General features: G+C 53.4%; 2 protein-coding genes and 1 pseudogene across 2 annotated transcripts; all 3 read left to right on the top strand.

The window, feature by feature from the left end:
* Positions 1-4,926: 4,926 nt before the first annotated feature.
* Positions 4,927-10,219, top strand: Gtf2h4 (general transcription factor IIH subunit 4). The gene is made up of 14 exons (XM_048440784.3): positions 4,927-5,103; positions 5,884-6,026; positions 6,289-6,393; positions 7,141-7,272; positions 7,488-7,584; positions 7,665-7,753; positions 7,908-8,019; positions 8,137-8,205; positions 8,368-8,451; positions 8,653-8,785; positions 8,971-9,101; positions 9,275-9,322; positions 9,469-9,547; positions 9,934-10,219. Exons 2-14 carry the CDS (start codon positions 5,887-5,889, stop codon positions 10,104-10,106), a joined length of 1,392 nt encoding a protein of 463 aa, XP_048296741.1. The 5' UTR covers positions 4,927-5,103; positions 5,884-5,886; the 3' UTR covers positions 10,107-10,219.
* A 109-nt stretch (positions 10,220-10,328) lies between these two features.
* Vars2 (valyl-tRNA synthetase 2, mitochondrial) lies at positions 10,329-20,682 on the top strand. The gene is made up of 29 exons (XM_087898592.1): positions 10,329-10,867; positions 10,977-11,058; positions 11,147-11,247; positions 11,613-11,734; positions 11,818-11,884; positions 11,982-12,079; positions 13,027-13,108; positions 13,211-13,330; positions 13,665-13,776; positions 14,249-14,337; positions 14,814-14,904; positions 14,994-15,121; positions 15,199-15,302; positions 15,543-15,624; positions 16,140-16,216; positions 16,294-16,369; positions 16,483-16,588; positions 16,677-16,747; positions 16,845-16,970; positions 17,050-17,154; positions 17,240-17,308; positions 17,403-17,481; positions 17,576-17,703; positions 17,781-17,933; positions 18,552-18,758; positions 19,769-19,880; positions 19,975-20,150; positions 20,229-20,351; positions 20,428-20,682. Exons 1-29 carry the CDS (start codon positions 10,667-10,669, stop codon positions 20,521-20,523), a joined length of 3,183 nt encoding a protein of 1,060 aa, XP_087754718.1. The 5' UTR covers positions 10,329-10,666; the 3' UTR covers positions 20,524-20,682.
* A 1,079-nt stretch (positions 20,683-21,761) lies between these two features.
* LOC146890911 (serine/threonine-protein phosphatase 2A catalytic subunit alpha isoform pseudogene) lies at positions 21,762-22,909 on the top strand (annotated as a pseudogene).
* The last annotated feature ends 566 nt before the right edge of the window (positions 22,910-23,475 follow it).

The following is a 23,475-nucleotide window of genomic DNA, read 5'->3' as shown; positions in this document are numbered from 1 at the left end:
CCTGTGAGCTGTCTGGTGGAAGCCACAGCTACGAGCCTGGATGGCTCAGGCCTGCAAGGACGAGCTGCAGCCACTGGGCAAGCTTGAGAGTTCACTGTGGGTATCAAGCAACAAACAGTCAAGTTGCAGGTTTGGAGAAGGCAGCCCCATCTTCACAGCCATTTCTGTGAAACAAGGACCCTGGGGTTTGGCTGGCGATATTCACAAAGCGAGCCAAGCAGATAATGAGAGAACAACAGTAAAGATAATTTAATCTGAGGCTGGATTAATGGGCTCTCAGGGCCCAGGTCACAATCTAACGGTCTTGTTAAAGCTGCGGAGGTCAGGCTACTGCCTTACGATTAAGACAGGCATTGATGGGTTAGAGTTCAGAGGTCAGACGTTAGAATAATAAGCAATGGAATTCCTGGCAGGGAGCCATAGCTCCCAGGGTTCTGTGCCCAGACTTGCTTTAAGTAAGCTTTGGAACTATGTAACTCTGGCTGCTGCTAAGCTCAGGCCGGCGTGTCCAAACCTGCCCCTCTCCCACCCTGGCAGCAATGGCACCTTGATCCTCCTCAATGCTGAGTCCAGTCCAGTGCGCAGCGCATAGGTCTGCTGCCAGATCTTTGTTCTTTCTCGACATTTCCCCTGCCCAGGCACAGGCTGCAACACTGACATGTCCTAGCTAGTCACCCAGGACCGCGTCTGTCCCTCTCCGGTTTGTTTTCAGTTCTGCAACCACAGTGACCTTTGTTTTGAGGCTGGATCTTATGGTCTCATGTGGGCCAGACTTGTCTTAAACTTGCTGTGTAACAGAGAATAATCCCAACGGATGTTCAGCCTTTACCTTCCAGGTGCTGGAATTGCGGGCACACAGCACCGTGTCTGGTCCTCTGTAGCTTGTATTTCAAAAATTATTACATATTACATCTATTTATTTAATATGCATACCTGTGTGTGTGTGCGTGCGCATCTGTGCATGTGTGTGTGTGTTGTGTGTGTGTGTGTGTGTGTGTGTGTAGGTTAGAGACAACCTACAGGAATTGGTTGTCTAGCTCCACCATGTGGTCTTGGGTAGAAAACTCAGGTATGGTGGCAACCGCCTTTACCTCTGAGCCATCTCACCAGTTCCTTTAAATTGTTCTTTTTATTACATTTTGTTTATTTTATGTTTATATATGTGTGATGTATGCGATGACGATAATGGTGATGATTACAATGCCGGGGTTGGACCCAGGGTCTTGTACACGCTAGGCGAGCACTCTACCACTAAGCTATACCCCTATTCCCTTTTGTGGATCTTTCTGTTGCTTAATTCAGATGGGGTCTCACTGTGTAGCCAAGACTGGTCTGGTTCCCTATGTAGACCAGGTTGTCCTTGAACTCAAAGATCTATGGACCTCTGCCTCCTGAGTTCAGGAATTAAAGCCCTATGCTACCACGCCAAGGCTGTTTGCTACAAGAATCTCACTACTAGCAATCCTCCTGCCTCAGTCTCCTGAAAGCTTATAGTAGAAGTGTTCCACCAAGTCCATTTCTGATTGCTCTGTCCAGGGCTGACTTTCCGGGCCAGCACACACCACCGTTTTTCAGTTTCCCCAGGCCACAGACCCTCCTAAAACGGGGCCTTTGTAGCGTGCCTTTGTCCAGAAACTGTTCCCTGGGTTTTGTGTGTTGCTAGCCTTCAGCAGTCTTCTCTGGTCACGCCAGATCTCCACCGATGCTCTTCAGCCCATGGGGTTCTTCGTTTCCTTCTGTGAGCTATTCCACAAGCATTTGTGTACGCGTCTTTACGTTGTTTCCTCAACTGCGAGATTATAAACTGTGAAATGGCCAATTTAGGGAACACAGGGCTCAATTCTGAAAAAAAGAAAAAAGTTGGGCTGGAGAGATGGCTCAGCGGTTAAGAACGCTGACTGTTCTTCCAGAGGTCCTGAGTTCAATTCCCAGCAACCACATGGTGGCTCACTACCATCTATAATGAGATCTGGTGCCCTCTTCTGGGGTGTAGGTAGACATGCAGGCAGAATAATAAATAAATAATAAATAATAAAAAAAGAAAAAAGTTTCTATAGAGTTAGGGAAGCCTCATCAGGCCCTTTCTCTGAGGGCGGCTCCAAGACCCCAGCATTATTAGGTAGTGCTGCCTCTGCTGAATCCGGCCAAGCAGAGTCAAGTGAACCACCCACCATGGCTTTCGGTTTCTTCTGGGCTGTTTAAGGCATTTATAATTTGTGTTTCTTCCTCTGCTGATGTGCAGTTCAAGGCCCCAGTATGTAAACAGCCCCTCCTTTCCCAGCGGTACCCAGTCTTCCACATTGCTGGGATGATTTGTGTTTTCTCTGACCAGCAGAGGCACAGGCCTGTGAGTCTTTGTCAGTTTTGAGCTCAGGAAGCATCTTTGTTGGGTATCTCTGCGTATAATCTGTTCTATGGGTGAGGATTTCAGGATGATGCAATTCTTTTTTTTCAGGTTTTTCAAGACTGGTTTCTCTGACAACAGTCCTGGCTGTCCTGGAACTAGCTCTTGTAGTCCAGGCTGGTGTCGAACTCACAGAGATCCACCTGCCTCTGTTTCACATGGTTTGGGATTAAAGGCGTGCACCACCACCGCCCTACTTGGATGATACAGTTCTAATGGTGGTGTTGCCGGGTCAAAGAAAAACCACATGGAAATTGTCTGTGGAAGCTGGGGTGGTAATGCTTGCCTGGAATCTCAGCTTTCCAGAAATGTTTTGTTTTGTTTTGTTTCTTGAGACAGAATCTCTTTATGGTTGTCTTGCAACTCTCTCTGTAGGACAGCCTGGCCTTGAATTTGCAGAAATCTGTTTGACTCTGCCTCCTGAGTGTTGGGAATAAGGTGTGCTCCATGACTGCTCCTGACCCTCTTGCCTCCACCTACCCACCCAGTGCAGAATTACAGGCCCATAATGCCACACGTAGCCTGTCCTGGAAGTAGCTCTTGCAGACCAGGCTGGCCTCGAACTCACAGAGATCCACCTGTCTCTGTCTCCCGAGTGCTGGGATTAAAGGCGTGCGCCACCACTGCCCAACGTGTTTTTATTCTTTTTGCTTCTTTTCTTCCCTCTCCAGTTTCCATTCCTCCCCCTCACCACCTTTAATTGCAAATAAAAAATTTCCCATCTCTTTACAAGACATTGGGATTTCTTACTATCGTTTGCTATTTCTTTTGCTAATCTGGTATGTTTCTTCTTTCCTTATTTTACTGTTAGATTTTTGAAGCACCTTAAAGAGACAGGAGGCAGAAAAGAGGCTGGAAACGGGCCTCAACAGACTGAAATGCTTACTTCAAACATAGAGGGGCAGACATGGCAATAAAGGGATGTCTGCCAAAGACAAAAGGCATGCTTGGGATTTATAGAGGAGGTCTGAGGAATGGGAAGTTAAATCCACCTCTGGGGCTGTGTGCAAGCCTATCAGTTACTCCTCTTGGAGTTGTTTCATCCAGACAAGGTCATTTTATGTTTAGAAACTGCCTTACCCCTGCTATCCCTGCTATCAGGATGAAGGTCATCATGGACGAATGAGTTTGGTAGCGGCAATGAGGGGGGAGGGGCTGGTACAAAGTTTAATATTGACAAACAAGACATTGTCAAATGATTTTCATTTTTTAAAAAAATTACTCATTCATTATTCCTGTATGTGAGTGCGGGAGGGCAAAGGCTGGAGGGGGGCTTCATATTGCCATGGCATGCAAGGAGAAGTCAGGAATCTTCCCACCTCCGCTCAGGTCACCAGGTCACAGTGAGTCTTCACCCACTGAGCCATCTCACAGCCCTTGTGTTTTTTGTTTTTTGCTTTTCTTTTTTAATTGCTCCATAAGAGGTGCTTTCTTTCAGTTCTGCCCATTTCATCCAACATTTCTTCCCAGACTGTAACTCTTGTGTTTGAAATATACAAACACTATACCGTGTGCTGTAAAGCGCTGTCAGCTTCCTGTTGTTCTGCTAACTGTAGATATTGACTGGCAAATAGCCAGGGAGAAACACATGGGCATAATAAGGCATAACCAAGTCTTACGTGGTCTACCTTTTTTTTTTTTTTTTTGTCCTTTGTAAGTGTGCTTCTTATCTCAGCACTGGGGATCTCTTGTGCAAATTCCTTATTCTGCTTGGGTTTGGTATTCTGTGATGTAAGAATAACAGAATTTATGCCGGGCAGTGGTGGCGCCCGCCTTTAATCCCAGGACTTGGGTTGCAGAAGCAGGCAGATCTCTGGTTTCAAGACCAGGCTGGTCTGCAGAACGAGTTCCAGGACAGCCATGGATACACAAAAAAACCAAAAAACAAAACAAAACAAAACAGAATTTGAAAGAACTGGAGAAACTATAGTTGACCTTGGTGGATGTCTTCCTGCCTTGCCTTTCTCTCCGGTAAATTTATCAAATCAGAGCAAACGGCAGCTTTTTTTAAGAAATTGTAATGGAGTCTTCCAACCGCTTGGGAGTTGGAAGGACCCTGGAGGAAGAGATTAAGATTGAGCATTTAGTTGCCAAATAAGGGCGAACTGGAATGTGTTAATCCTCGCCTCGTGAAAATGCTCTGCACGGTACATTATCTCAGTTTCGTGGGAAACAGCAGAGGTCAAGAAATCCGGCTTTTAGGTCTCTAAATCCAACGCACGGCCACTGAGCGACCTCAGCGAGCCTCTGATTGGAGGCCTCGGGTGCATCTCCGGATTGGTTGCCTCTTCCTGTCTGGGCGGGACGAGGACTCGCCTTAGAGGCAAGGGAAAGAGAGATGTGGAACTAAATGGTCTGTCTTAGGGTGTTCTTAGGGAATTCAATGAAAAAACAGCTTCTCTCGGCTGGTAGTCTTGCTGTGCCTTTCGGGAATTGTAGTCAAATCGTCCTCGCGATGTTACAATGAAGGCAAGGAGAGGACTACAATTCCCAAGATGCCACGCGGCAGGCGAGTGCATTGCCTATTCTCATCCCCTTTACTTTTCACACTTTCTCGGCGCTCCCTACCCTTTGGAGTGGTTATTGACTGGTTCCTGTCTGTGAAAGACTTCGTGGTTCTCCCACCGTTTTCTCATCCTTTATTTTCAGAAGCCAATGCGACACATTGGCTCTGATTAAGCGACGGCTCGTGACCCGGGGTACGCGAGGGGGATCCGAGTGACGAGGAGATATGAGAGGGATAAGGGAGAGAGTTAAGCTAGAGGTGGCGTGAAAGGAAAGCCAGGAAGAAGTGAGGAGCTTGGACGGTGTGGGACGGTGTGGGACGGTGAGAGGGTGAGATTGGCGTTGGGGAAAAGGGATAGAAAGGGATTTATATTGGTAAGCATGGAAGTAGTTTATAGCCGTGTCTCCAGATGAGAACTAAAGACTTGACAGATTTGGAGCTTATAGACCGATCTGACAAGGAGGGTGGAGGAGAGAGAGGGCTGGGTTCAAATAAGCATCTTTGTCACTGCTTAGATGAATATGAGGCATCGCTAATATGCAAAACTCTTTTGCAAGTATGGAACAATAAATGATTCTGTCACTTGGTCACACTGGTGAGGATCTAGATTTGATCCTCAGGGCCACATACAAAAGTCGGAATAATCCCACCAGTTGGAGACTGAGGAAAGGTTTACTTTAGGGGAGATGTGGGATGAAAAGTCAGCAATGCTACATTCCTGTAACCCCAGCACTTGGGAGGTGGATGCAGAAGGATCAGGTGTTCAAAGCCATCCTTGGCCACATGGCAAGTTCAAGGTGTTGGGCTGTTTGCTGAAGAAGCAGGAACATGAGGGGTTTGGGAGAAATAAGTACTGAGTAGCACCAGAGAGGAAGGTATAGAAATGGTGGGTGATAGTGGACCTGATAGGTCTGTAGGCAGAGCGACACTGTCCAGGATCGTGGGGAATACCTTTGACATTTGTATCTCTCAGGTGATGGAGAGCGCCCCTGCAAGGGGTGGATTGAACCGAGCACACCTACAATGTAGGAATCTACAGGAGTTCTTAGGGGGCCTGAGCCCTGGGGTGCTGGACCGATTGTATGGGCACCCAGCCACTTGTCTGGCTGTCTTCAGGTGAGAGCCTTTCAAAGCAAGGACCGTGGTTTGGGGAACATAATGGGGTCTGCAGACTGGAATCTCATGGGGAAAGGCTTAGCCTAGTGTGAGCACCGGTGTGTTAGACATTACCACAAGGTGTGGCAGTCCAAAACAGAGTGTGGGGGCAGTGGAACTGGTAAAGAGGTGGGAGGTGGGGTGAGACGTTCGAGAGGCAGATGTGGGCAGAGGTGCAGGCATGAGGCAGCTTCTGGTAACCTTTGGCCTCTGAACCTTACAGGGAGCTCCCTTCTCTGGCGAAGAACTGGGTGATGCGGATGCTTTTTCTGGAGCAGCCTCTGCCACAGGCTGCAGTGGCCCTGTGGGTGAAGAAAGAGTTCAGCAAGTGAGTCCTGAGCACAGCCATGCTGGCTGCCCAGTGGCTGCATTCTCAAGCTGCACAGCTAGGATCCACACAGAAGCTGGGGTCACACCTCGGGCCTCTCCGCAGGCTCTGCCCCGCACAGGGAATACCCTCCAAGAGTACACTGGCAGTAGTTTCCCCTTTGGAGGTTGTGATTTCTGTAACTAACTAGTTGTATGCTAACTTAAAAAAAGAGAGCAAAGAAAAGAAAGAAGCAGTCCTGGGAGTTGAAAGGGAGAGCTAGGAAGAGCAGTTCGAGGGCTCCACGGTCAGTCTGAGGCTGTCTCCGGCTTCATAGGACCCTTTCAGAAACAAAACAAAACAGAAGAAGGAAGAAAGAGAAAGAAAAAAGAGATTGACGTAGAAAACGAAACAGAGAAACAAATAACGATTAAAAGAAGAGAAAACAAGCCAGGTGGTGGTGTCACATGCCTTTAATCTCAGCACTCGGGAGGCAGAAGAAGGCAGATCTCTGGGGGTTCAAGGTCAGCCTGGTCTACAGAGTGAGTTCCAGGACAGGCTCTAAAGCTACAGAGAAACCCTGTCTTGAAGAAAAAAAAAAGAAGAAGAAGAAAAGAAAAACTAGGCTTTATTTAGTGCTGTAGTTAGAAACACAGCTTCGCTCTGGGACGCTGTTCCAAGGGCTGTCAGTTTAGAAAAGGTAGAAATGGAACCCCCTAGAGGTCTCTTTCTGCTCATAACATGCCCCTCGCCTCTGCTTCTGTCCAGGGCTCAGGAGGAGAGTACAGGGCTCCTCAGTGGCCTCCGTATTTGGCATACTCAGCTGCTCCCTGGTGGACTCCAGGGCCTCATCCTCAACCCCATCTTCCGCCAGAACCTCCGGATTGCCCTTCTGGGTGGGTATGTCATTTCCCTCTCTTCCTGAGCTAGGTCAGGGGAACTGCTGATGGCCGCAAAGGAGGAGAAGCTCCTGAGAGGTCCCCTCCCCCTTTGGAAGCTCCTTCAAAAATACATTGGACCGGGTATGGGTGCAGGGTATAGGAAATGCCCCCTCTTCATGGTTCGTGGGGAAGCAGACAGGGTTCCTTACTCCTGCTCATCCTGGCTGGCCGCAGGGGCAAGGCCTGGTCTGATGACACAAGTCAGCTGGGACCAGACAAGCATGCCCGGGACGTCCCCTCGCTTGACAAGTACGCTGAGGAGCGCTGGGAGGTGAGGATCGGGCCTCTGTGTGCCTCTGCTCTGCCCCCATTCCTGGAGCCCTGAGATCCAGTCCGACCCTTTGTCTCTAGGTGGTCTTGCACTTCATGGTGGGCTCCCCCAGTGCAGCCGTCAGCCAGGACCTGGCCCAGCTCCTCAGCCAGGCTGGGCTTATGAAAAGGTGAGGTGGGCAGAACACAGCAGCTCCCTGCTCACTGGGTCTCAGATAAAGCGGGTGTCCAGGGCTCAGAGGGATGAGGAAAGAGGTCTGAGTAGGTATAAGAAATAGGCAGCCCCTCTCTGCTTGCCGTTACCATCAGCCCCTCCGTTTCTAGCACTGAACCTGGAGAGCCGCCCTGTATCACTTCTGCTGGCTTCCAGTTCCTGCTGCTGGACACGTCTGCCCAGCTCTGGTACTTCATGCTGCAGTATCTGCAGACAGCGCAGGTAAGAGCCAGGGCCTACAACCATGTCCACTCTCCTCTGGTCCCTAGACTGTGTTCCTTAACTCCCTCTTCCTGCCTCTCTGCCTCATATCCTCTCTCACCTCCCCTTTCTCCTCAGAGTCGGGGCATGGACCTAGTGGAGATTCTCTCCTTCCTCTTCCAGCTCAGTTTCTCTACTCTGGGCAAGGTAAGTAGGGGCTGGAGGACAGGGAGATAAAGAGAGGTTATGGAGAAGTGGGGTGTAACAATGACCACAGAACTGCCTGAGAAGTCACAAGAAGGGGGTGCAGGGGCTGGGTGGCCAGTGGTGGACTGGGTGCCCAGCCCCCGTTGGCCGTTTCTTCCCCAGGACTACTCTGTAGAGGGTATGAGTGATTCTTTGTTGAACTTCCTGCAACACCTGCGTGAGTTCGGACTCGTTTTCCAGAGGAAGGTACGCACACCCAGCCGCCTGGCTTCTAGGAGAGTGGGGTCTTGGGGCGCAGCAGAAAGCCCTTGCCAGGACTGAGTGCTTGGGTCATTTGAGGGGGGAAGTTCAGGGTTGGTTTTACACTGGGGATCTGGTGTCTGTCAGGCAGATGCTAGAGTGGTGGGGTGACCTGATAGGGGACCCTATTTCCCTGTGCCCTTCCAGAGGAAGTCCCGGCGTTACTACCCCACGCGCCTAGCCATCAATCTCTCATCTGGCATCTCTGGGGCTGGGGGCACCGTGCATCAGCCAGGCTTCATTGTCGTGGAAACCAATTACCGACTGTATGCCTATACCGGTGAGGCTGGATGGAGGTGGTTGGGGAGGGAGTGGCGGTGGTGGTGGAGGGGGGACACAGGAGGGATTCCAGTTATGGCCATGTTTATGGTTTAGGAGCACTCTGGTATTTCGTCTAACACACGAGGGCAGGGCTAGAGGGAGGCAGGTGTGGGCACCTCCTCATTCCTCTTCATCCCGGGTCAGAGTCGGAGCTGCAGATCGCTCTCATCGCCCTCTTCTCCGAGATGCTCTATCGGTTCCCCAACATGGTGGTGGCACAAGTGACCCGGGAGAGCGTGCAGCAGGCCATTGCCAGTGGCATCACAGCCCAGCAGGTATCCCTACTTGGAATGGAGGTGGGGAGATGGGTTGTGCTTGTCCTGGGGGTCTTCCTGCCGTGGAAGCATATCTTCAGCTCTGTTGGGCTCGTGGCGAGGCAAGTGCAAGAGATGCTGTTTCAGGGACAGAGACTGCTCAGACGGCTTTCTGCGTTCTTGTGTTTTCTTAGATAATCCATTTCCTGAGGACCAGGGCCCATCCAGTGATGCTCAAACAGGTATGGCTGGGTGGGGTGCCGAGATGCTGGAGGCTGGCAGCCTGGGCATCTAGCGACGGAAGGATGGATGGAAAGGGGCATCTAAACCACAGAGACTGCTTCGGGCTCTTGCCCTGGGTCCTATAGCCCCAACCTTGTTCCTGCAGACTCCTGTGCTGCCTCCCACCATAACAGACCAGATTCGGCTGTGGGAGCTGGAGAGGGACAGACTTCGTTTCACTGAAGGTGAGTGGCTTCTGTTGACCTAAGAGGTAAGGCCAGAAGTTTGGCCATGGTGAATGGAAAGGGTCTTGGGCATTTCTTATTTGTTTCCCTCACAGAGAGGGAGAGGAAAGCTGATCCTTTATTTTGATATATTGGTAGCAGGAATTATGTCCCAATTCAGTGCAATTTGGATTAAGCTAGCTAGGTGAGGGTAAGAAGCAGGGTCATTCAGTCATCGCCCTAAGTAGGTTTGCATGGTTTTTCTTGTGATATTCCGTTTCTTTTCGAACGTCTGGATGGCACGAGTTCGTTCTTAAAACTCTAGTTTGCTGCCTCTGCCCTATACTGCCCGAAGGGGCCGAGGCCACTGCAGCCCCTCACCTCCTGCCTGTCCCACCCAACCCCAGGCGTCCTGTATAACCAGTTCCTGTCGCAAGTGGACTTTGAGCTGCTGCTGGCCCACGCTCGGGAGCTGGGCGTGCTGGTGTTCGAGAACTCGGCCAAGCGGCTGATGGTGGTGACGCCGGCCGGGCACAGCGACGTCAAGCGCTTTTGGAAGCGGCAGAAGCACAGCTCCTGAGCAGTCCGGGTCTGGGCCCGGGCGGGCGAGCGGGCGGGCAGCTTTCCAACTCAGATGTATTTTGTTTACACACCGGGACATTTCTTGTTTAATAAAATTAAGGAAAAAGCTAAGCGGCTCCGGACACCTGCTCACGTTTTCCCATCCGAGGTGGTGGTACCCACAACTACATAGTAAACCCTCGGAGCGTCTTCTACGCACGCGCCGGCGTGGCCCCGCCCCTGCGCGTGCGCACACCCGGCGGCTTCCCTGTCTGCACGCCGAGTCCGCTGCGGAGTTCAGGATAGAGTCCCGTGTTGGGAGTTTTGGGGGTTTCCTGGTTTCCGAACCCCAGACTTCTCTTCCTCGTGTCTGCGTCAGTGCAGGGTGACCGCCAGAGCCCCTGCTTTCTGGACGCCCTGGTTTCAGCGATCCAGAATGCTGTTGCCACCATGCGCTCCGCCCCTGGGCGGAAGGACCGAGTGAAAGGGTTCAGCCGCTGGGCTGGAGTGACGGGCTGTGACCTCCAGCACCCCACGGCCTCTTAATGAGCGCACCTGACTTCTTCCCAAACACTCCCGATGTCTCATTTACCTCTGGCCTCTTTCCGGCCACCGCTTTGGGTACTGAGGCCCTCCTGGGGTCTGTCCAGGCCCCAGCCACTGTGTACACAGCCAGAGCTCCAAGGCTCGCCCCTCTCTCGGAGGAACCGTGAAGCCAAACAGAAGCGCCTGCGGGAGAAGCAGGCGGCCCTGGAGGCTGGGCTAGCTGAGACGAGCAAGGTCAGGGGTCAGTCCTTGGGAAGGGACTGAAGGAGGTCTGGTGCGGGGATCTAGATGACTGTGGTGTACTTACTGCGATCTGCAACCCCACCCCCATTTCCTCCCACAGTCACCCGCAGTGCCCACCAAGGCCTGGAGCCACAAGGAAGTAGTATTGTATGAAATCCCCACCGAGCCAGGTGAAAAGAAAGGTAAACCGTGGTTATGTTTTTGTGATTTTGATGCTCTCTGGTCTGCTGAAATGCAGTTCAGTAGTGGCTCTCTCTTCTGCATGTACAGATGTTTCTGGGTCCCTGCCTCCTGCTTACAGTCCCCGATATGTTGAAGCGGCCTGGTACCAGTGGTGGGCGCGAGAGGGCTTCTTCAAGCCAGAGTATCAGGTCAGTGCTGGGCAGAACCGGGCTGCGAGGGCCCAGGGACCGATCGGGCAGCCCTTGAACTTTGTGGGCACAGGCCAGCTTCACAGCTCAGCTTTCATTCGGCCCCGGCTGCTTCAGAGATTTCTTTTTACTTTCTGCACACTGGATGAAATTCTATCATCATCATCATCATCATGATTTGGTTTTTTGAGATAGGGTCTCTATATAGATCAGGTTGACCTCAAACTCACCGAGATCCACCTGCCTTTGCCTCCCGAGAGCCAGGATCTACACCTGACCTTCTGAAGTTCTTTTTGACCTGGGCACACCACACCAGAGGGTGCTGTTGTCCTCTCCGGTGCCTCAGACCTCCTCATTCCTTCTAGGCGCAGCTGCCCCACGCTACAGGGGAGACCTTCTCCATGTGTATCCCACCTCCCAACGTCACTGGCTCCCTGCACATCGGTCACGCACTCACAGTAGCGATACAGGACGCGCTTGTGCGCTGGTGAGAGGACTTGGGGCGGCCGCAGTTCTGAAGGGAAACTGGGTGAGTGAACTCAAGGGTCCCTTCTGGTGTTTCCGTCTCAGGCACCGGATGCGTGGAGATCGCGTGCTGTGGATCCCTGGCTCAGATCACGCAGGAATTGCTACCCAGGTGGGTCTTTTGTCCCGGTTCCCTTTCTCGGTCGACGGCGCAGTCTTTATCCGAAGCACCTTGACCAGCTTTTCGTCTGCCCTTGATTCCACTCCAGGCTGTGGTGGAGAAACACCTGTGGAAGGAGCAGGGCGTGAGGAGACACGAGCTGAGCCGGGAAGACTTCCTCAAGGCCATGTGGCAGTGGAAGCACGAGTACGGGGGCGGGGCCTCTAGGGCGGGGCTACGTGCATGACTGGCTGAATCTTTGCTTGCCTTCTCCTGACAGGTAGTGTTCGGGTCTTCCGAACCGCCTCAGGGCAGAAGCTCTGGGACTCAGCGTTTGAGGGACCGGGTGTCCAAGCTCTGTGGGGGGGGCAGTGTGGGGGGGCGCACGCTGTGTTTATGTCAGAATGTAAATATCGTGTAAATATTGTGTATGTGTATATTATGGATCTGTGCACGTATCTGGTTGTTTTTTGTTTTAAATTCTGTCTGCTTGTCCTGTTTCCTCTTGGATTTCATCCTCTCCCTTGCACCGGGGCCCGACTCCTTCATGTCTGTTGTCACGTGTTTTGTCTTTCTTACTTTCTTACATTTTTCACTGTGTGGCTGTTCCTGCCAGGCATGTACAACCTGTGGTCCGTGGGTCACGTGCATCCCTGCATAGCTGTGAATTGTAAACTTATTTAAAACACATTGGGGACTTGTTTTGTGTGTGTGATTGTTTCTTTCTTTTGCTTTATTGTACAGTTCTCAAATGTGAACTTTCTAGATGGCAATGTCGTGTTACGGTGTTGTGCAAAATGAATGTATGTATGCGCTCACAACCCATGGGCCGCAGCTTAGATGTGTGTTGTATGCTCCCATAACCCAGGGGCCACAGCGTAGACACCACAGTGTGTAGCCCAGGACAATTATTCATCCTGCGTGGCTCAGAGAAGCCAGAAGTTTAGACACCCCTGTAGAGACCTCTATGCAGCTTTTAAAGCCATGGAAAACCTCACTCTGGTTGTGTGGCTCTGTCTTCATCGGCTTCTAGACCCTGCTGGGCTGGTGCCACGTGCACCTTATTTCCTGTGCTACCTGGCATTGGTGAGCGTCCTTGGTTAGTGTGCGGGAGGTGTTCTGGTCATGTTTACCGAAAGGAATCTCTGGTGCAGGAAAGGAGGGGAGATCTATGAGCAGCTGTGCGCTCTGGGTGCCTCTCTGGACTGGGACCGAGAGTGCTTCACCATGGACGCTGTGAGTTCACGTTATAATCCCTGCGGGTTTTCTCGGGAGGGTGTTGGGAGAGGAACGAGAGGAATCTCTGGGTTCAGCTGAGGGAGCATGTCATCCTTCTAGGGCTCCTCGGCAGCTGTGACGGAAGCGTTTGTGCGACTCTACAACTCGGGATTGTTGTACCGGAGCCGTCAGCTTGTCAACTGGTCGTGCACTCTGAAATCGGCCATCTCAGACATTGAGGTGAGGAAGAGGAGAGAAGCAGGCTGGCGGAGTCGGGCCCTTGCCGCTGGCAGCTGTGTTTGCCTGTCTCAAGCTCTAGACATTCCGCTTCACCCGTCAGTCAGATGGTGGCATCTTGCCTCGTAGGGGCATTGTAAAGAATCACAGAATTTGTGCTCAGCGCAGTGAACTGCCTTGGCTTCTGAGCTCTGTGACTTTACAGTGGACGTTGGCTCGCCAGCCCTCTGGATGGGATTTGGGTGGACGCCAGGGAAGCGGGATGCATGGTGGTGGAAATCCTGGATGTGAGCTCTGCAGAGAGGCTGCTCTCTCACCTGCCTCTTCAACCTTCCAGGTAGAGAGCCGGCCCCTGCCTGGCCGCACGGTGCTCCAGCTGCCCGGCTGCCCAACCCCCGTGTCTTTTGGGCTCCTTGCTTCTGTTGCCTTCCCTGTGGATGGCGAGCCTGGTGAGTGTCAGCCTAAAGTTGCCCTCTTTCCTCTGCTCCCCATTTTCTCAAGCACATACTGGGTCTCTGGGACTCCTGGTAGGTTTGCTGCTGGGGGTCCTTACTCTGGGGTCGCTACTTTGGGAACTTAGGATGAGTGTATGAGAGTCTTTCACTCAGGAAAGAGGTGAAAGATCAGTTCTGACTAATGATGGTACACTTGCGATCACAGCGTTTGGGAGGCAGAGGTGGGAGGATTCCAGGTTTAGGGCTCACCCAGTCTATATAGCAAGTTCCAAGACAGCCAGGGTGACATGGGCCCCATCTCAGGAAAGCAACGCAAAGGAAAGCAGCTGCAACATGTAGATTTTAATGCTTCAGCTAGGTCAGAAAAGGGCAGGAGGCAGCAGGGGCCAGCTGGGCCTTGTCTGCTTCACCTGTGTCGGGAGGGCCGGGCGATGGCTGACCGCACGGCTTGAATGCTTGTCTCCAGGTGTGGAGATTGTGGTGGGAACCACGAGGCCCGAGACACTGCCTGGAGACGTGGCTGTGGCCGTCCACCCCGACGACCCACGATACACAGTGAGTAACTGGAGTGGGCCTGCACCCCACACTGCACCCTTTCCTCACTGTTCCCCCTTCTGAGACCCCTCCTCCCGGCTCTGTGGCGGCTCGGTCTATGCTCCCTTCTCTTTTGCTATTCTGCTTCTCCTCACGCTTGGGGTTAATCAACTACGACCCCCAGACCACGCTGCTGCCCATCTCTGTATCCACCACACTCATTGGCTCGTGCGCTTCCCATGGCTGCCTTCGTAGGAGCAGTGGAGGAGCTGTTCGGAGTGTTTATTCCTTGGCTCACTCGCTGGGCCTTTTGCCTTCTGCCCCCTTGCTCTGGGGTCTCATGGGGCAGACCCTCTGTCCCTCTTGCTCTGGGGTTTCACGGGGTGGACTCTCTGTCCCTCTTGCTCTGGGGTCTCACGGGGCGGACCCTCAGTCTCCCTTGCTCTGGGGTCTCACGGGGCGGACCCTCTGTTCCTGACACTCACCTTTCCCTTCAGCATTTACACGGGCGACAGCTTCGTCACCCTTTGACAGGACAGCTCCTCCCCCTCATCACAGACACCACTGTTGAGCCACATGTGGGCACAGGTGTGTGGAAGCCAAGGGTTCAGGGAGAAGTGGGGGACACAGTGGGAGAGCCATGCGAGCGGGCGTCTCACAGCAGCTCCTTCCCCCAGGGGCAGTGAAGGTGACCCCGGCTCACAGTCCAGCGGATGCCGAGATGGGGGCCCGGCACGGCCTGACCCCTCTGAGTGTCATCGCAGAGGATGGGACAATGACGTCTCTCTGTGGAGACTGGCTGCAGGTGGGGCCGGTCTTGGTGCTGCCCATCTCGTGTGGGCACTGTCCACCCCGCCTCATCCTGCCTGTCACTTCCCCCAGGGTCTTCACCGATTTGTGGCCCGGGAAAAGATCATGTGCACACTGAGGGAGCGGGGGCTGTTCCGGGGCCTGCAGGAGCACCCCATGGTGCTGCCCCTCTGCAGGTAGTGTCATTTTAGTCCTCCGCTAGGGGCCGTCCCGAAAGGGGGTGGGCTCCATACCCTGGTTAGCGTGTGGGTTCTGTTTGAGTCGGGGTCTTGATCGTATAATCCGAGCTGGCCTGGAACTCCCTGCCTCAGCCTCTAGGGTGTTAGGATTACAAAAGGTGCCACCAGTCCAGGGTCCTGTGAGATTGTCCCCAGCTGCTCCTTAGCACACGGATCCTAACCCTGCTACCCTTGCAGCCGTTCCGGGGACGTGGTAGAATACCTGCTGAAGAGCCAGTGGTTTGTCCGCTGCCAGGAAATGGGGGACCAAGCTGCCAAGGTAAGGCGGCCCAGTATAGGGAGGAGGGACTGGGCCTGGGAGGCGGGGAGCCTCTGAGGATAGTGATGAAGCAGAGACTGGGGATCTGTCATAAAGGCTCTGGTGGCGATGGAGGCAGGTGGCCCGAGCAGGCTGCCGCGCACCCTTGTTCTAGCCCAGAATCATCTTGGCCAGCATTCAAGGCCCTTCTGCCACACATGGTGCAGGAGAACAAGTTGACCTATGACCTCTATATGTGTGCACCTATACAACATACATGGACATAAGCATTCTAAAACTTGAAAATTATTTAATTGCCTCTGTTATGGTGCCCAGGTGGAGATGAGAGGCTAAAGTGTGGGGTTGGTTCTTCTGTGGACTAGAATTCAGGCTGTCACGCTGTGAGCCAAGCAAGCTCTTTGCCTGAGCCGTTTCACTGCCCAGGTCTCACTAGCAGGACTGGAACAGACTGACCTCACACTCAGACCCGCCTGCCCGTGACTGGGATTAAAGGCGTGGGCTACCTTTATTTCCAGGCTGTGGAGTCAGGGGCTCTGGAGCTCTGGCCTGCCTTCCACCAGAAGAGCTGGCAGCATTGGTTTGCCCACATCGGGTAAGGGGGGCGCTCATGAAGGTGGAGGGGGAGGATCCTGGGCACATCGAGGCATCAGCTGGGATCTTCCTTGACAGGGACTGGTGCGTCTCCCGGCAGCTGTGGTGGGGCCATCAGATCCCGGCCTACCTGGTGGTTGGAGAGAAGGCAGAGGTTGGTGAGCAGCAGCAGTTGGTGTGGAAGGAAGCCCCAGGCAGGGAGCTCAGAGCCTGGGGCGGTGGCTTGGGGGTTGGGAGCCCGCCACATTAATCCCATGATTTTTTCAGGATAACGGGAAGGAATGTTGGGTGGTCGGGCGGTCAGAGGCTGAGGCCAGAGTCGTAGCAGCAAAGCTGACCGGGAGACCAGGGGAGGAACTGACCCTGGAGAGGGGTGAGTGTGTGGCCGAATCTGTGAGGGGCGCTGGGACTGGCAGCAGCGGCCGAAGGTTCTAGCTGCCCCCATTCGGTTTTGTCCCCAGACCCTGATGTCCTGGACACTTGGTTCTCCTCGGCTCTTTTCCCCTTTTCTGCCCTGGGTTGGCCCCAAGAGGTGAGGTGGTTAAAGCAGAACACATGAGGGTGGGCGCCACACGGGTGGGCAGAGCTGGCTAAGGCGGGCGCGGCCCTTACTGCTTATCCTGTCCTAGACGCCAGACCTCACTCGTTTCTACCCGCTTTCGCTTTTGGAAACTGGCAGTGACCTCCTGCTGTTCTGGGTGAGCCGCATGGTCATGCTGGGGACCCAGCTCACGGGGCAGCTCCCGTTCAGCAAGGTAATGTACTCTAGTGCCCCACATGCCCGGTCTCCCCCTGGTCCCTAAGCCCTTCTGCTGACCCCCTGCATGTCTCCAGGTGCTTCTCCATTCCATGGTTCGGGACAGGCAAGGCCGAAAGATGAGCAAGTCCCTGGGGAATGTGCTAGACCCACGGGATATCATTAGCGGGCAAGAGCTGCAGGTAGGAACAAAGGCTTTAGCTCAAGGGATGAAGAGGTCAGGGGAGCACAGGGAGCGAGGTCCGTGAACTTGTCGCTCATCCCCAGGTGCTGCAGGCCAAGCTGAGAGATGGCAATTTGGACCCGAGGGAGCTGGCCATTGCAGCCGCAGCACAGGTCAGACCCGTGGGCCTTGTCCAGTCTCACTTGGCTGCCAGCTTCCCCTGCAGCCTTGAAGGCACTGACCACCCCTGTCTTCCTTGGGTTGCAGAAAAAGGATTTTCCTCATGGGATCCCTGAGTGTGGGACAGATGCCCTGAGGTTTGCGTTGTGCTCTCATGGAATCCTGGGTGAGCCTTGGTGGCTGGCATGGCCGAGGGCCCCTGTGTGGACAGCCAGCCCTGCTTGCCGAGGACGGGGAGACTCCTGTTTCTCTCCCTCCAGGGGGCAACCTGCACCTGTCTGTCTCTGAGGTCCTAAACTACCGCCATTTCTGCAACAAGATCTGGAACGCCCTGCGCTTTATCCTCCGCGCCCTGGGGGAGAACTTCGTACCCCAGCCAGCAGAGAAGGTGGGAGGACGGCAGCCAGCCTGGAGTCACGGGGGACGGGGTCCAGCCACCCGGGCCCTCATGCCGCCTGCTTGCAGGTGTTGCCCTCCTCCGCCATGGATGCCTGGATTCTGAGCCGTCTGGCCTTTGCCGCCCACGAGTGTGAGAGGGGCTTCCTCAGCCGGGACCTGTCGCTCGTCACCCACACCCTGTACCATTTCTGGCTCCACAACCTCTGTGATGTCTACCTGGTGAGTGGTAAGGCAGGGCCTAGAGTTTCCAGAGCTCTGGGGGTGCGTGCACATGTTCCTCCCTCACTGCCTGGCCCCTGGAGTGCAGCCCAGCGTTGCTGCCTGTCAGTGAGGAGGCTGAAGAGTCACGGTTCGGCCACTCTAGCTGCTGCTTCCCGGGGGGACACTGTGGTGGGTTTCAGACCAGGGTCTCTAAGCAGTGTCCATGACAGTCACCCAGAGTGCTTGCCTGCCTCAGTTCCCCACTCAGGGTCGTTCAGGGCATGCATGGGGCTGATCTCCCTAGCTATAGCTATTTCTCAGCCTTGTTCCAGGGCAGAGGACGTGGTGCATCGGACACTTCTGTCCACAGCACTGCAGAGAAAAAACCACTGTCCCTTTCCAATAAGAAATAAAAAAAAAAAAAACCAAACTGTCACACTCTCTCTCCCGCACCTCTGGGAAATCACTGCACGGGGCCCTGTTCACATGCACATCCAGGGATAGATAGCGTGGTGTCGGTGATGCTCGGAACCTTAGCATGTACCCCGTCCCGGGAGCTGGTCTCCACTGGCACAGCAGTGACAGAGAGGCAGAATGCAGTGTGGCTGTTCTACTACCTGTCAGCTCCCTCCCTAGGAAGCGGTAAAGCCAGTGTTGTCGAAGGCACCGTGTCCCCCAGGACCCCCTCAGGTCCTGTTCTCCTGCGCCGATGTTGGTCTGCGCCTCCTCGCTCCACTGATGCCTTTCCTGGCAGAAGAACTTTGGCAAAGACTGCCCCCCAGGCAAGGTGGTCCCCTTGCCCCCAGCATCTGTGTGGCCCCCTACCCCAGTGCCCACAGCCTGGTAAGTCAGGGTCAGGGGTAGAAGGGTAGCCTTGTGATGGCTGAAGGTTGTGGGGCCGCTGCCACTAACCATAGGGCTTTTCACATGAGTTCCAACTCAGGTTACCACGCTTGCCTGGCAGACATTACCTGCTGAGCCATTTCCCAGCCCCATTTGTTTGTTTGTTTTTCCCCCATTTTGAGACAGGGTCTTTCTGTGTAGCTGGGCTGTCCTGGAGCTCGCTGTATAGACCCGCCTACCTCTCTGCCAAGTGCTGGGATTCAGGGCATGTGCCACCATGTCCAGCACTGCTGTTTCTATGCTGTCTCACTAAATTGATTCATACTTCTAATCCTAGCACTTGGGAAGCGGAGGCAGGAGGATTTTGTAAGTTTGAGGCCAGTGTGGTCTATATATCAAGTTCCAGGACTAGATAGAGGGGAAAGGCCGGGCAGTGGTGGTGCACGCCTTTAATCCCAGAACTTGGGAGGCAAAGGCAGCTGGAGCTCAGTAAGTTCAAGGACAGCCTGGACTGTTACACAGAGAACCCTATCTCGAAAAACAAAACAAAGAGGCGGGGGGTGGGGGGGATTCTGGGACTAGAGAGGTGGCTCAGCAGCTAAGAGCATCTGTTCTTGCAGACAACCGGGGTTTGATTCCCAGCACGCGCACTGTGGCTCTCAACTGTAACCCCAGTTGCAGGAGATCCCACAGGCATGCATATGCTGTACCGAGTACATGCTTGTAAAATATTCAAACAAAGTAAAACTGTTCTAGATTTAAACCTGACACTGGGCTTTGTGTCTTGATAGTACTTGGGTTTCTCGCCCAGTGGGGATTGGTTGGTACTGCAGAGTGAGTAAGTCATCAACTCCTGGTCGTGCATTCCCTTAGATGGTGGTGCCCTCACCTGGTGCCCTGCTCCTGCAGGCGGAGCGCTGTGCTCGTTGATGAGGCAGTGGAGAGGGTACAGCAGCAGCAATGCCAAGTTTCCCGGGAGCTTCCCTGCTGACTCTGGGTTTTCTCACCAGGAGTCCTGGCGCCAGCCCCAGCTGGAACGCTGCTTCTCCAGGGTCCAAGAGGTTGTCCAGGCACTACGGGCCCTCCGAGCCACCTACCAGCTCACAAAAGCCCGACCCCAAGGTGAGGCTGGTCCTGGGTGTCGTCATGAAGGGGCTGTCAGGGAAGGGCAGCCAAGGATGGGAGCGGCTGGCCTCACTGTCCCTGCCTCCACCAGTGCTGCTCCAGAGCTCAGATCCGGAAGAACAGGGCCTATTCCAGCCCTTCCTGGAGCCCCTGGGCACCCTGAGCCACTGTGGGGCCGTCGGGTTCCTGCCCCCAGGGGCAGCAGCTCCCTCCGGCTGGGCCCTCGCCCCACTGGATGACACCGTTAAGATCTACATGGAGCTGCAGGTGAGCAGAGGAAACTGGAGGGTCTCAGGGTGGAGGCTGCAGACTGCCGGTGTCTCAGCCCTCGCTCCTGATGTCTAGGGCCTGGTGGACCCCCAGAGCCAGCTACCTCGGCTAGCTGCCCGGAGGCAGAAGTTACAGAAACAGCTCGCTGACCTCTTGAACCGGACTGCGTCAGAGGGGGTTGCAGAGAGGCAGCAGAGGGTAAGTGAGGAAGCCTGAGTCCTGGCGGGGATGGTGCGGAGCCGGCTCACCCATTCTCGTCCCCCTCCCCATCCAGCTTTCCTCCCTCCGCCTGGAGCTATCAAAGTTGGACCAAGCAGCCTCCCACCTCCAGCAGCTGATTGAAGAGACACCCAGTGCCAGGGAGCTCTGAGCCCCACTCACACCCCTGCCAGCCTTCCTTCCCAGACCTGGGGTGCAGGGCGACCTCAGAAGTGACCTCGTCTACCTTCCTTGTTTTGTAAAAGGAAGCAGACCTGAAGTCCCCGCGATGCAAGAATGAGGAGAGGGAGATAAAATGATGAGACCCCAATGCACCGTGTGTGATCCTTCCTCTCCCTTGCTCTAGAAGAGAGCCACTGCCCTGGCGTGACACTGGTTCCAACAGTTTCCTAAACTTAGGGGCAGGGCTCTGGTGACCTGTGCCTAGAGGCTGATACTTTTTTTTCTGGGCGTGAGGTCTATAAAGGACTCTGGGGAACTCAGTTGTCCAAGTTCCATGTCCCAGATGCAGGCAGCCACCCGCACCCAAATACCTCACCTCAAGTGAGATTCAGAGCCTGCTCAGCCCTTCTGCATGGAGGGGCTCAGGGTAGATGTTTGTGCTGAGCCTTTTGTGGCTGGGTCTTCTGTCATTCTTGATATCTTACTAAGAATGGACTCCTATGGGCTTTAGCTTAATTTGGATACAGCCAGAGAATGGAAGGAACTCGCCCAACTTACCAACAGGGATTTAGCCTAGCTGGCTCAGCACACCAGCTCCAGTGCAGCCCTTTCTGCTGCAGTAACAACATTTCAAACACTAGAGTTGCTTTGACACATTAACTCCAGTTGCTGCCATGCGTCTGCATGCTTATCAAAGGAAGGAAGCAGACGGGTCTCCTAATTTCCCCCGCTCTGGGTTCGGTGGGTGATAGTGAGTTTAAAAGTCATCAAATGGAGTTAAGAGTACTGACTACTCTTCCAGAGGACCCGGGTTCAATTCTGAGCACCCACATGGCAGTTCTAGGGGACCCAACATCCATGGCAAAACACCAATGCAGACAAAATTTAAAAAAAAAAATCACCAAAGGTGAGAGACAAAGGGAAGACAAGGGAACTGAGTGTGTTGAAATATAAATGGGTCAAGAGTCTTAGACGGGGCTAAGCAAAGACTTTTGGGAGGTGTGGGAATAGCCAAGTTGGGGCCACTGCCATTACAGAAAGTCCTGCCTGAGCTAGGGAGAGCAGAGGAGGAGGAGTGGCTCAGTAGTGGACCAGCCAGGCAGGTGCTAGCACCTAGCATCCACCAGGGGCCGCACAAAGCACCTCGGGAGTGGAAGCCTGTGCCTATGACCCAGGTGGGGGGGCCGGGCTCACGGGAGCAGGCAGAGCAGCAGCTGGTTCACCATCATGGACGATAAGTTATTGACCAAGCCGCAGGACCAGTGCATCGAGCAGCTGAACGAGTATAAGCAGCATTCCGAGTCCCAGGTCAAGAGCCTGCGTGAAGGCTAAAGAAATCCTGACAAAGGAATCCAACCTGCAGAGGTTCCATGTCTGGTCACTGTGTGGAAATGTACATGGGCAAGTTCATGACCTCATGGAACTCTTTAGAATAGGTAGTAAATCAGATACAAATTACTTGTTTATGGGAGACCATGTGGACAAGGATATTACTCAGTTGAAACAGTTACATTGCTTGTAGCTAGCTCTTAAGGTTTGTTACCATGAGCGTAATACTCCACCATACTCCAAGGGAATCATGACGGCAGACAGATCACACAAGTTTATGGTTAAGAAAATACGGAAATGTTTGGAAATACTTCACAGACCCATTCGACTATCTTCCTCTCACTGCCTGGGTGGATGGGCAGATCTGTCTACCATCCATAGACACACCTTGTAGTCTGTGCTACTACGTGTACTACAGTCCGAAGACACGGGTCATCCTTGAAACAAGAATGCCCCCTTTAATGGTGTTCAGGGGCAGCTTATCTAGTGCTTTGGCCACGCCCCAGCTCTCAGGATCTTTCAGCTGCAGGCCCACCAGAATCCACTCCCCTACCATCTGGGTCTCATGCCCAGAGCAGCTGCAGGCTGCTCAGAGCAGAGGAAAACAAGTTGTTTACAGGAAGCTCAGATCTGGGGGGCTGCAGTCCCCAACAACATCTGAGCACTTGATCGCCTACAAGAAGTTCCTCATGCGGGTCCAGTGTGTGACTTGCTGTGGTCAGATCCAGATGACCGTGGCGGCTGAGGAATAGCCCCTTGAGCTGTTTATACCCTTGGCCAAGATATTTCCGAGACATTTAATCATGCCAATAGCTTTATGTTGGTGTTCAGAGCTCACCAGTAACTCCAAAGTGTCAGAAAATAATTCAAAAAACTTGTTTTCACACAGACCAAAAGATGTGCCATATAAAAATACAAAGCTTCCTGTCATCAACAGCCATGACCACTTTAGAATGAACCAGTTCATTGCATGCTGACGCGACACTGTTGGTCAAGAATCCAGTTTCCATTTGTGTTACCTTTGCTTGCTTGAGAGACTGCAGAAATAGGGTGCAAACATTAACACCCGTGAGTCCAGTTGACTCCCACTTAGCTGTGGCTTACTCAGCGTGACTGTAGGTGACAACAGCAATCACTGGAGCTTAATGAACGTTTTTAAATAAGTACCAAGGCCTCCCCTCTAGCTGTTTCTTTTCAGGGACACCATTTAGTAATGATGTGATTTGTCTGCGCTCAGTTTATCCCCTTCTCCAATCTCAGCCCCACGTTGTTTGGATGGAACCGTTTCCCTCCTCTAAGATGTCACTGCACAAGTCACCACAATGCTTTCATAATAACTGGAGAACGGAGAAAAAAAAATAGCCAAGTTGGTGGCTGGGAAAGAGAGAGTCCCTCAGAGAAAAGCTGAGATGGGGCACACAAAAGAAGCCCAAAGGAGTGAGGGAGCAGAGGGGTGTGGAAGGGAGCTGTGCCGGGGCCAGCCACTCAACTGCCAGAGTTCCCTCAAACTGGTTAGCGGCTGCCGCATGGGTCCAGTTATAAAGCACATCATCACAGATGTCATCACAGAGGTTTCTATCGTGGGGCTCTTCGAAGGGCTGGACTTCCCTCC

The sequence above is a fragment of the Myodes glareolus genome, chromosome 18, assembly GCF_982192425.1.
Source record: "Myodes glareolus chromosome 18, mMyoGla1.1, whole genome shotgun sequence".
NCBI lineage: Eukaryota > Metazoa > Chordata > Mammalia > Rodentia > Cricetidae > Myodes > Myodes glareolus.
This window is presented reverse-complemented; position numbering and strand designations above follow the sequence as displayed.